Source organism: Bubalus bubalis, chromosome 15, assembly GCF_019923935.1.
Source record: "Bubalus bubalis isolate 160015118507 breed Murrah chromosome 15, NDDB_SH_1, whole genome shotgun sequence".
Classification (NCBI taxonomy): domain Eukaryota; kingdom Metazoa; phylum Chordata; class Mammalia; order Artiodactyla; family Bovidae; genus Bubalus; species Bubalus bubalis.
This window is the reverse complement of record NC_059171.1, coordinates 33369244-33382674: the sequence shown is the minus strand read 5'-3', so window position 1 is coordinate 33382674 and position 13431 is coordinate 33369244. Positions and strand designations below refer to the sequence as shown.

Genomic DNA, 13431 nt, shown 5'->3' with positions numbered 1-13431 from the left:
TTTTATCCCCAAATGGCATGTTCTGCTAGCCATATCAAGTCAGCAGATTATTCAGTGTTTTTGTTTCTTGGGTCATTGTAATTATAGCATACACACGGCTGTTGGAGACACAGATACATATGGAGTGTACTAACCCCAGGAAAGTTGGGAGAAGGAGAGCAGTTCTCTTTCATTTTCTGATTTCCTTTATGGAGTCTGTTTCTGAGAATCATTAGCCCTTAGACCTCTTGAATTCTTCATGATAGGATTCTAAAGCTTAAAGTCAGTGTTAAGCATGTTCAGAATATCGAAGAAGACCTTGTTTAATTTTAATTGAAAATCAAATGTAAAATTTATTTTTCGGTATTACTTTAAATTTGACCAATCCTTCTTTTATTTTTTTAGCTTATATAATCAAAACTACATGTATGTCCTGTTTTTTCCCCCAATTTTGGATTCAGTCCTAATAATAGCTAGCATTTATTGAGGGTTTCTTACATGTGCATATAGACCTTAAGCTCTGTACATGTATTAAATAACTCATCTTCATAAAAACCCTTGACGTTGACACTACCATTATGTCCGTTTTAGAAAAGGAGGGAGTGAGCATAGAGGAAAGTAACCTGCCCAGGTTCACAGAGTTGTGGAAGTGGGTCAGTGGGATATAAACCAGGATAAAGAGGCTACAGAAAACTATCTTGACAACCACTAAGATATAAGGCCTTCTCAACTGTAAGACTGAGTTTACTCCAACCAGAAAAGCAAACAGGCCAAGGGAGGAGATATAAGATGGTACACGAGGGCTGTTTGATGCATATTCTCTGAGTCACATTGAATTTGGGGACTTAGGCGATTTTGCGGGACTCTGAATTTGGGGACTTTGTGATGGTCTCTTATCCGGTCTCTGTAGTGTGATGCTGCTTTAATTTGAACTTACTAGCTTATAGTTGAAATCATTGAAAAGATAATGAGTTTTGCTGATATGTCTTTTTTTCAATTACTTTTTTCACTGGTACTTTGGCTACAGAAAATACTTCTGATAGAGTGCATAAGGGCCAAATTTTGATTTCATCAATTAAGGATGCAGTCTTTTATCCCCATATTTAGGGACACTTTGTCCATGTATTTGATTTACTTCATATTCCCCTTGTTTGAAGGACTTATTTTTAGGAATTTATGATTTAACACTTGATCTCAGAGTTGTATTCCCCTCTTCTGGTTATGAGGCACAATTTAGGTTGGTTTTTCTATGAAGATTCAGTGTTAAGGAGATGGATCCAGTTTCCATGTTTTTAAAGTTGTGTAATTAGGTTTTATTCTTTGCCTACAAGTAAGTATAGGAATGGGTGTGAGGCAGAGAATGCCCTTAGCATGTCTAATTTGTGTCATTCCCCATCACGTGGTCAGAGCTGTGTGAAGTGTCTGGATCCTAAAAGCAAAGTAAGTTGGGGCTACTATGAGGAACTTAGGAATTCTACTTGTCCAGCATTGCTCCTTTAATATTTAGATGACCTGTTGATATCAAAGAGCACATGCATTCTTTCATGTGTTCAGTAACGTATTGGGAATCTTATAATAAACAGTAGCTTATTCTAAGACCTGTTTTTCCAGCTGATGGGCAGGTCAGTTCAGTTCAGTTCAGTTGCTCAGTCATGTCCGACTCTGCGACCCCATGAATCGCAGCACGCTAGGCCTCCCTGTCCATCACCAACTCCCAGAGTTCACTCAAACTCATGTCCATTGAGTCGGTGATGCCATCCAGCCATCTCATCCTCTGTCGTTCCCTTCTCCTCCTGTCCCCAATCCCTCCCAGCATCAGAGTCTTTTCCAATAGCTCCACCTCAATATTCCATCTGGCATCTCAAAGTCAACACGTGTAGAAGTAAAGTTGTTAGCTGCTTTCCTGAAACAACTTTGTGTTCCCCTCCTTTTTTTCTAGGTTCCTATTTTCGAGTCAGGCTGGAAATGTCAGTTGTCTTGGGTGTCTTCCTGATTTGTATCTCTCCAAACAATGGAACGATTTGTCCTGTCTCTCTTCTTTATTCCTTCCCCAGCTCCACCCTTAATGTTTTCTTAGCACATTCTTAATGGTTTCTCTGCTTATTTTCTTTCTCATTCTGTTTCCTTCTGTACTCTTCCCTTCTCAACTCCTACCTCCTTCTCTCCTCTCCTTTTCCTGTTTCTTTCTGTTCTTTTTCCTCTTTCCCTCCTCTTTCACTGTCCTTGCTTTCCTCCATCTCTTCTCATACCCTTCTCTCTCCCCTCCCTCCCTCCCTTCCTTCCTTTCTTTAATCTTTAAAAATTCTACTTATCAGTCTTCCTGTGTTTTGTAGAGTCTAAAAAACTAGATTATTTAAATTATACTTGCATAATTAAATATTCCATAAATTTTTATTACACATTATTTTAAGTATGCTTGTATAATTCAATGTAGACTCTCCATCAAGACATTACTTTTCCAAATTCTCTCTCGCCCCCCAAATTCCTCCATGTTTCCTGGGAGCAGCCTGCACTGTATCATCCTCGTTTATGTTTTACTCATTTTGTTTCCTGCACCTGAAAAGCCTCTCTGAGATCACCGCCTTTGAGTCTCACCCCAAACCCAACTCATCTGTCCACAGCTCAGTTGTCACCTCCTTTCAGAGACCTTTGCAGACCAGTCAGGGTAAGTTAGGTGCTTTTCCTCTGTGTGATCATGGAACGTGGTACATCTCTGAGCAGAAGTACATATTCCTCTGTTGTCATTTATTTAGCTGGGAATTTTCTGCACTGAAATGCAGACTGTTGGGAGTTTGGGATTTTGTTATTTCTTTGAGTCTTTTCAGTGCTTGGCATGTAGGAGGCATGCCACGAATCACCATTCCCTGAAGGAAGGATGTTCCACAGTGATTCAGCTCTCATTTCCCATTAAGACCCTCTTTAGAACAAACACGCAATTAATATTTATTTCCATTCTGAGCCAGCAGTGATGGCAAATCAGATGCAGGAGAGGAGTGTTATGGATAATGGACTCAGCCTTATCATCCACTTACACTGCATTTTCAGTTTTCTTTTGCATATTTTCTCCTAAGAGATTATCTTCTAAATTAGCAAGACTGACTTTAAGGTTTACTGGTTTTCTATCTCTCCAAATACCAAATAACCATAGAAAATTAAATTGATATTATCCTGAGTAAAATGCGAAAACCAGTTTGAGATAGACTGTTTACCTCTGTAATCCAAAAAGTTTATTATAAAAATGTAGATAGTTAAGAATGGGCAGTATTTTACCCTTATATTTGCCCCTTCTACCAATTTAATGGGAATGGATCCATTCCCCCCCACTGCCCCCACCCAAATAGTTGGCTTTTGTAAATCTAAATGACAAGCTTGTTTATGGGATGGATTCTGGCTACATATATGTGATATATGATAACACAAGACTGAGCTGATTGCCATTTAATTATGTTTGTTATTGAAATTTTAAGTATTTAATTTGCATCAAAGATACATCATTGAAGCACTCTATATTCTGCAGTGTTTTTTTGAAGCACTGTGCAACACAGAAACACCCCCAATGTAGATTAGCACTTTGATCCTGAATTTAGTTATTTTCAGCCACGATGGGCCCTGACACATTTCTTCACATTATTTGTGAGTTTAGTATTTGAACAGTGATTTTTTAACAACTTAACTTTTTATTGTCAAGAATTTACTTTTTTGATGATCAACCAGTAACCTCAAGTCCTTTTAAATTAGTACCCTCCTAATTGTTCCTGTTGCTATCAATTACAGTACTTGAAAATGAACCACATCCGAGGAAGAGTTTGTATTTAGTTCAAACAACTCTTTTTGTTCCATTGAAAATAAGTACATTTACTAAAGTGTCATTTTAAGAGTTTCGAGGCTTTAAAAGATCCTTCCTTTTCACATATTCTTTTAGATACAATTCTTACTAGTTTTTGTTCCATATTATTAGAAGGAAAAAACTAAATTGAGGTTAAAGACCTTGAAAAAAAGCCAACCTTTTATATTTTTAACTTCTGTAGTGAAAATTTTGTGAAAAGCCATATGCAGATAAATTATAAATGAAAGATGTGGAACAAACTACATGGAAGGAAGAGTTTTTAGAACTGAGGTTAAAATAGAATAAAAAGATGTCATAGTCCTCCATCAGTAAAAAACAACTTATAATAAAATCTGTTCCTTTTCATCCCCTAACAGGTATCTTGGGTATTTCTGTATAACTCTGATTCACAAGTGAATGACTCCATAATCTGTTTGTTTTGGGGTGAAAGATGCAATTTGTCTCATTGTTTGAAGAAGCCCATTTGTCACGTTGAGTTAATGACAATAAGGCCGTGAATTATTATAGCCCCCATATCCCAAGTAGGTGGGAGATTTCATATCTCCAGTAACTAGTTCATTCATTCAACCCAAGTGTATCGTGCTCCTGCTTACTTCCAAAGATGAATGAGATACCATTCATTTGGTCCGGTCCAAAAAGGAATGTAAATGAAAGCATTAGCTTAGTAACAACAGAACTGAGCTTTTCTGTTTACAGTTAAGAATACTAGCAGTGACAAGTATTTGAGTTTGACTTTACTACTTCCCCTTCTGTTTAGTCTTTTCAAGTGGCCGGAGAAATTCATGAGATAGTTCATTTTATTAAATAATAGTTTCATTCATGTGAATAGTACTATAGAGTGTGCTGTCTGACATGGTATTCACCAGCTACATGTGACTATTTAAATTTCAGTTAATTAAATTTATGAAAAAGTCATTAAAACATAAATTAAAAAAAAAAATCAGTTCTTCACTTGCACTAGCTTTGTTTCAAGTGCTTAATAACCACATGTGGCTAGAGCCTGCCGTGATCAACAGGATAGACATTTACAGAACATTCCCATCAGCTCAAAGAATTCTAGACTGATCTAGACTTTGCAAATAACTTTCAAGTGCATTCTATCACTTGATCCTCATAATAATCCTAAAAAGTGGCAAGGAGTACAGTATTCTTTATACTCTTAAAGATGAGGAAACTGAGATTCCAGAAAGTTAAATAATGTGTCTTTTCACAGAATTTGACTTGAGACTTCCCTTGAGAGCAAACAAATGCAAGTAAAGATAAACACAAATGAATACAATATTTTCTCCATGAATTTTTATCATAAAATATAAGTATTTTTTTTAAAGAGCTTTTAAATAATTAATTAATTAATTTAGTTTTGGCTATGCTGAGCCTTTGTTGCTGCACTGGCTTTTCTCTAGATGCAGTGAGCAGGAGTACTCTAGTTGTGCTCACGCTTCTCATCGCAGTGACGTCTCCTGTTTCTGGGCAGGGTCTCTAGGGCATGCAGGCTTCAGCAGTGGCGCCCAGGCTTAGTTGCACCAAGGTATGTGGGAGCTTCCCAGATCAGGGATCACACCTGTGTCTCCTGCGTTGGCCAGCAGATTCTTTTCCACTGAGCCTCCAGGGAAGCCCTCAATATAGGTAATTTAAAAACAGAGGTGTGGTCTAGTTTGTTTACTTCTGTAACCTGATCTCTATTACAGAGATTAGGTGTCAGTTTTGGCCCAAACAGAATTTGCAGGTTAAAAGGAATTTTTAAATATGGATATCTGTATCTAAGGCATTGCCAGATTAATGGATTTTTATTAGAGTTCTGGTTAGCAAAATAAGAAACATTGAAGTTTATACTCTTTATTCTGCTGTGATCTCTTTTTAGTATAGTCATAGCTAGGGAATAAGTTTTTTCCTATCACAATGGCTGGGTTCAACCACTTGGAAAGTTGCAAATAATTCTCTGAAAGTGTAGGTGCTGTTTCCTGGCAATAAGATTAAATAAACTTTTGCTGCAAAACATTGATTTTGCATTAACTGTTCTTGCTGTGTATTTGGGTTTAATCTAGAAAAGAATTGTTTTAAGTCAACATTTGTGAGTCATGAAATTAAATGGACATGGTCGATAGTCTTAAGTATGGTGTCCTAAAATAAGAAATTATATTTTACTTCCGAATGACAGTTAAATGATATACATCAGTCATATTTTCCACATCTGTTACAATGTATAAAAATGGCCACAAATGTAGCCTTAAAACCTTCTTTTTGAAAGAGAAAAGAAATAGAACACTGAGTAATTATGTTTACTAAAGTTGACTTTTATAATGTATAGGATATATAATTCCAATAGTGTATTAACTTTTAATAATATGTAATACTAATGTGATTAAATGCTGTTTACCAGGAAGGCAAATAGATAATCCATATATGTCAGTATTGTTCTTTTCATTAAATGAGATCCTTCTGTTATTGCTTGTTTGAAGGACAGTGAATAATATGAGGGCAGTTTTAGCATAAAATATATAACCATTAAAAGCGTCCTAAATAATGGAGTTCGCTCAGTAGCTCAGTGCATATAGAATCCACCTGCCATGCAGGGGACACAGGTTTGATCCCTGGATTGGGACGATCCCCTGGAGTAGGGCATGGCAACCCATTTCAGTATTTTCGCCTGGAGAATCTCCTGGACAGAGGAGCCTGGCAGGCAATAGTCCATAGGGTCACAAAGAGTCTGACCCGACTGAAGCAACTGAGCATAGCTGCACACTGTTTAGACACATAGACACTACCAACCCAAAACATTTAATACAGTTTTCACAGTAGTTTAATTAATTCCAGACCAAAAAGTTTAACTGGCAGTTTTTGATATGAAATGTCCTGTGACCGGATAGTAGTCTTTCTTAGCATGGATTTTCTGACTCTTAAAGTTGATGTCAACTACTGAAAGAGATATTTTGATGCTTCATAGTCATTTTAATTCATTTCAAAATCTTCACTTTAGGGCTTTCTTAACACTGTATGAGCTCTTTGCTCAGCCCTTGCAGTGTGGACATGAAACATGAGGCTTGAAGATTGCAAAATCAAAGAAATAGTGATGATGTGTCGTGGTTTCTCAGGAATCCTTGTTCTACAAGCGATAGTTCAAAACATTTTCTGTTAGGGCAACTCGGTAACTGCGAAACATGGTAGCATATTTCCGTCTTTAGAGCTTGTACACTGGCTTTCTTTGCCTACATTAGAGAAGATGGGAATAATTCTGAATTTGTGCCTCTTGATTCAAGTTGAAGTTCCTGAACCAAGTACCTGAGTAGGTGGCATGCCATTGAAAGGTTTCATTTTGTTTTTGAAAGCAAGGTTCTTCTCATTTCTAGTGAATTAGAAAATGGAGGAATTTTACAGTGTTATGCATTACATTTCACTGCAAGTTTTATTTGCTTTAGTTTCTAAAATGCTAGTTAGAGTGGTGATTAGACTTATCTTGTGTGGTCTGACCTCGACATCTTTTACACCAGTGATTAATTGTCAGATTGCTGCCTGGGAGGGTGCCCCCAGTCTTGCCCTTCTGATTAGATGATGCTGTGCTGTCAACAGACTGCAATCTGGGGGTTTGCCATGGTAAATTTAGACATTGTCTAAAGTGAAACATTGTCATCTTCGATTAAGGACTGTGGGAGTCCTTTGTAATTTATTATCTTAATGTACAGTAAATGTTGAGCCCTTGGTGTGTTCATGCACATTTTCTCAAACTGTAATATTGGAAGTAAGTTTAAAGGTTGCCCCCAGGGAGGAAGCTGTTGACCAGAGAGGTTAAGTCATTCTATCCAGGTCACATCCCTCTTTAAGTGGCAGAATGGACTTCTGTCTTGGTCCTGTACAGTAGTGTACAGCCATGTCTCTCAGTGCGCTAAAGGAATATTATTTGCATGTTAAGTAGAGTCTTTTAAATGATTTTGAGATGCTTGAGACTTTTTCTCATGGAGTGAATTGGATATGAGCAGTGATCACACATGTCATTTTTGAGCAGCTGTGAAAGAAGGAAGAACACAATTATGCCACGTGCTTAATCTGTTACATCTGGTTGCTGGAAAATTTTTTAAAAATTCCCCTGATTGTTAAAAAAGGAAATTTCTCCCCCTTTGGACCAGTTCTGTCAAAACTCTTTCAAACCATGAATTTTGACTGCTGGGTGCTGGCACTCAGTTGAGCTGCCTGATGTGTACCCAGAGAAGAGTTTTATATAAAATGCCCTTTGAAGGCTGTGGTTGCCCTAGCACATATACAATTTTTTAATTTTGGATAGGAAACCAAGCTGTTGTGATTTTTATGGTGGAATTATTTTATTTTAGTCCTTGACTATCCCCATGACCAGCTCATCAGAGCAGCTGAGTCTTTGCTATGAGACAGAGCCTTCATCAAATAAGGCTCATGAAGCTTTTCTTCATTTTATTTGTTCTAGATTGGGAAGCATTTTATTAAATTCCTTACCTTAGTCCTCCTTCACCAAGATTTCAAGCCCAACGATTTGATTTTACTTTCAGTCTAACTGCGTATTTGGGCTTTAACCATGAACCATTTTGTGTGGTCATTTAGCACTTTTATTTTACCCGAAAGATAGACTTCATCTTTGCAGCCTCATTGCCGTAGGAACTGAACAGAGGATTTCCTCGGAGGGTGCCTGCATTGAGTAATCTCTGAGCAATTGCCCCTGGTTTTGACAGCAACCCTTAGCTTTGTGACAAGAAATCCCCAGTGATTTGGATGCTTCTGCGGGATTTGAAGGAGGCAGTCTTCAAACCTTTAATTGAAAGTCATCTTCTTAGTCTTTTGTTTAAAAGTATATATTATTAAATCCTTTGAATTTGTTATAGTACTTTTATTACTTACCTTCATCTGATACTTTGGCCAAAAATCTTTAGCATAATGAACCTCTCAGAGAGTGGCTATTGAGTAATGAAGAGTGAATTTCTTTGGCTCTAATTATTCAAGTGATTTCATAATAAGCAGAAGCACTATTGTATTTTTTGATGTAGAGTACCTGGCAGTGTCGCCTCCACCCGCCTACAGAGAACACTGGATTAATGATACCTTTAAAGTAACATGCGTGTCTTCTCTGCCAGGTCACTTCAGGTGGAACATTCATTGGCATTGGCCGGAAGACACCAGATTGCCAAGGAAACACCAAGTATTTCCGCTGTAAATTCTGCAATTTCACTTACATGGGCAACTCATCCACAGAACTAGAACAACATTTTCTTCAGACTCACCCGAACAAAATAAAAGCTTCTCTCTCCTCCTCTGAGGGTGCAAAACCTTCAGAGAAAAACTCTAACAAATCCATCCCAGCAGTCCGGTCTGGTGATGCTGGAGACCTGGGCAAATGGCAGGACAAGATCACAGTCAAGGCAGGAGATGACACACCCGTTGGTTACTCAGTGCCCATCAAGCCCCTTGACTCGAGACAGAATGGTACAGAGGCCACCAGTTACTACTGGTGTAAGTTTTGTAGCTTCAGCTGTGAGTCCTCGAGCTCACTGAAGCTGCTAGAACATTACGGCAAGCAGCATGGCGGAGCGCAGTCAGGCGGCCTTAATCCAGAATTGAATGATAAGCTTTCCAGGGGCTCTGTCATTAATCAGAATGATCTAGCCAAAAGCGCAGAAGGGGAGCCAATGACCAAGGCAGACAAGGGCTCTAGTGGGGCGAAGAAGAAGGACTTCTCCAGCAAGGGAGCAGAGGATAACATGGTCACGAGCTACAACTGTCAGTTCTGTGACTTTCGATATTCCAAGAGCCATGGCCCCGACGTCATTGTGGTGGGGCCACTTCTTCGTCATTATCAACAGCTCCACAACATTCATAAGTGTACCATTAAACACTGTCCATTCTGTCCCAGAGGCCTTTGCAGCCCAGAAAAGCACCTTGGAGAAATTACTTATCCATTCGCTTGTAGAAAAAGCAATTGTTCCCACTGTGCGCTCTTGCTTTTGCACTTGTCTCCTGGGGCGGCCGGGAGCTCAAGAGTCAAACACCAGTGCCACCAGTGCTCGTTCTCCACCCCCGACGTGGATGTGCTCCTCTTTCATTATGAGAGCGCGCACGAGTCCCAGGCATCGGATGTCAAGCAAGAAGGCAGTCACCTGCAAGGACCAGACGGGCAGCCGGCTGTCAAGGAAAGCAAAGAACACTCATGTACCAAATGTGATTTCATTACCCAGGTGGAAGAAGAGATTTCCCGACACTACAGGTAAGCCATGGGTGGGGGGGACGACATAGTCAGGAGAAAATGATAGAAATTATCCAGAGGGCTGACCCAAGAATTGTAGGGAGTGATTCTGGTGACCGGGGGAAGTTATAGAACAAGATTGTGTTCTATAAAATCATAGAACTGCAGATTTCATATTGCTGGACATGATAACCCTAGATTTTAATTGGGTCACTTATTTCAGACTGTTTAGACTTATGTTTCATATCTGTTTTATACCAGCTACTGAATATATTTTAAAATTCACAATGATGCTAATAATGCTGATGGCTTTACCACAGTTTGTTTATTTGCCCTTGCTAAGTGTGACCCCATATCCCATGATTTTTCATGGAGCAGCTTCCAAATGAAAGATGCCACCATAATACATTCTATTCTCTATTCCAGCTGGGAAACAATTCACTTGAGAACATATTGCTTATTTTGCTTTTCAAATGAAATCAGACATTCTTCTAGCTTAAAAAAAAAATTAAGCGACATCCTTGTTTTGCATACAGACGGTAGTATGAAGGTGAGAATTGAGTTTCTCTACACTCTGAATGAGTAAAGCTGCTAAGTGTTTCGGATTCTTAAATAGATGTAGGGTGTATTATGTTTCCCTTCTCCTTTGATCCTGTTCTCATTGTAGACATTAACTTTTCCAATTAACCTTTTGTGCTTTCTAGAGATGACTTAGAATTCATGTCTTTATTTAATTTATGTATTCATTCCTTAACTAACTTACTCCAAAAATATGCATATTGCCAAGGCATTGATTGTAAAAAGGAAAAGAAGATAAACATAGATGGTGCCCTTATGGAGCTTATGGTTTAGTAGGGAAGATCTCAGCAGCTCATTGTAAGAGTGAAGAGTTTCAGAAAAGATGAAAGTGGAGACCACTGCATTGAATTAGTGACAATATAGCCCAATATGGTAAAGGAGGAAATGTCTCCTCTAGGAAGGGGCATTTAAACTGAGACTGGGTTATAAGTAGGAATTAGTTCCACAAAATCTTTGTAGTATAGTGCATTCAGATATTACTTCCCAAGTATTGGGTATTTTCTTGTTATGGTGCTTCTAAGCATCAAAGTAAAGAGCTTTATTTACTATTTTCAAGAGCTTTTCCATATGCAAATTCAATATCCTAGTTTAAAAATCTAGTTATTTAAATGTTCACATCCTGAGATTTTGAATAGTTCCTCCCATTCTTTTATAAGTTCTGTGTTCGTACCGGCGTATGTAGGTTTTCTCAGTCACCAGTAATGAAGCCGTTTATGTCCAACCATAGGCTAATAATGTTAGAAGTTAATTTGAAGGGCATCCTAATGTTCACAGTGAATCTAAATGTTCAGAAAACACTTCCTTGAGATTTACACTGTTTAATTTATAAGGTCAGCCCTGGGAAAGACAGTCCTGCAATCAAATATGTGTTCACACTTGCAGTGAGTGTTTTTGGCTCTTTTGATGTTAGCTGCATGCTAATTTATTTCTGGAGCAGGCAGACGTTAGCTTTCTTCCCAGCCCTGTTAGTATACATACTGTGCATATACATTTCTTAAGTGATACAAAAATTAGATAACTCATTCTTTTTTTTTTTTTTTGAAGAAGGAGGCTTTTTAAAATCATGAAGATATTAGCTAATATACACACAAACACACACATAGATATATGTAGATACCTGATCCCTTGAATGAGTGACTTTTTTTGAGGAAGGTGAGGCCACTGCTTGAAAACTTGGCTGGAAAAATAGAGATTCCATGTTTTGGTTAAACAGATGAAAATCTCCTAAGAAATAAAATATGAATAAAAATATTATTGAGTAATCTGAGTTTAGTTAATATTCAGTAATGAAAGTGAGCTCCAGAGACTAGTCTCTGTTTTGTTCACTGTTGTGTCTGCACAATTTAGCGTAGTGCCCACCGGAGTGATGGGTACTCACTGAGTATTTAAATAGATGAAATCCCAGTGAGATTTTGCCTTCACAGTAGTTATGAATAAGTAAAAATCTCCATAGTGAGTTTTAGTTTAATCTTTGATTATTGAATGGTCTTGGAACCCTTCTGAGGACTCACAAAATGATACTATATTTTGAATGTAAGTCAACCTCTCAGCATTTCATTAGATTAAAACAAAATTAGCACCCCTTGTCTCTAAAACATTATAATACTCTTGCACTTATTTTTAAAACCTCATGTAGTTTGTGTGGTCCTAGGTCCTTTAGGGTGCTGAGTAGTTTATCTCTAATCAGAGTTCTTACAGAAATATTCTAAACTTGGAGACTTATAGTTTCAGGAGTCACAGCTCAGTAAGAAGTATAAAGAGAGAAAAAACAAACAAAAAGAAGTATAAAGAACCTCTACTGAAAGTTGAACATTGGAGGCTCCAGGGATATAAAAGGAAGAAGTCACATGAATGTTGAAAATGTTATCTGCTATCAAAGCACTTTCCCCAAATGCCAATTTTGAAGATACTATAAGAGGAGACAAGTTTACCACATCATGACAGTTTCTAGTTAAATTTTTATTTATTCATATTATTCATGTTGGGAAACTTTTACCATAATTCTGTTATTACTGTGGAATATTCTAGACTTTTGAGTACTTTATATACAAGACTTACAATGTAGTAAAAAGATAGCATAAATGGGAAGCTATACAATGTGTAAAATGATGTAGCTCTGAAATAACTATAGCTGAGAAGCAAGAGAGTTGATTTAAAGCTATCAGAGAAAAACCCCAGTGAGGATTTCATCCTATGGGCCTTTTCCCAAAGAACCAGGTTTAACCTGAGTTGAACTTCCAACATTATCCAGTTGGTAAGTGAAATTTGACCAATTCCCCTTTCTTTATGTTTCATATTTACTTACGATCTCCCATACTTCACATCACGACAAAGTTGTTACGTTACGCTCTTTGAATTTGTTTCTCATACACCATTTCTTTTATTATATCTTATTTCATTAACCAGCCTGCCCATTCTCTAATTGACTTATTTTCTTCTTCACAATTTTCAGTGTTATAATTTAATGCTTTTGGTGTTATAGGAGGAATATATACTTACAAAACAACTATACCAGATAAAACATACTTCTTAGTGACATGTTAGACTTCCATGAATTAGGAGAAGTTTCTGAAATTTTTCTTTTCTCCCCTTCACCAAAAGGGAGCTAAACCCAGTCTGGGGAGAGCAAATGTGCAATGCAAGTTTGCACAGAGGGCAAATACTGACATTGACATTGCAGTCATATTGAGACTAGGCCTGTAATCACTGGCAGAGAGAGGGTGTTGAATTCAAGGGTTTCACTATGAGCTGGCATCATGAAGGTGACTAACATGATTCCATATTACTACCTTCTTCTTGAGTCCTGTCAGAGGTAAACAAAAATTTG

The 13431-nt window shown here is 37.8% G+C and overlaps 1 protein-coding gene across 9 annotated transcripts in view; it reads left to right on the top strand.

Annotated features, from left to right (window-relative positions):
* The window catches only part of TRPS1 (transcriptional repressor GATA binding 1), a 280424-nt gene that overhangs the window by 62941 nt on the left and 204052 nt on the right, over positions 1 to 13431 (top strand). For all 9 annotated transcript variants that reach the window (XM_006073983.4, XM_006073982.4, XM_006073981.4 and 6 more), the window contains one exon: positions 8920 to 10046. In XM_006073983.4, coding sequence (XP_006074045.2) covers positions 8920 to 10046 — 1127 coding nt within the window. The remainder of the gene's footprint in view (positions 1 to 8919; positions 10047 to 13431) is intronic.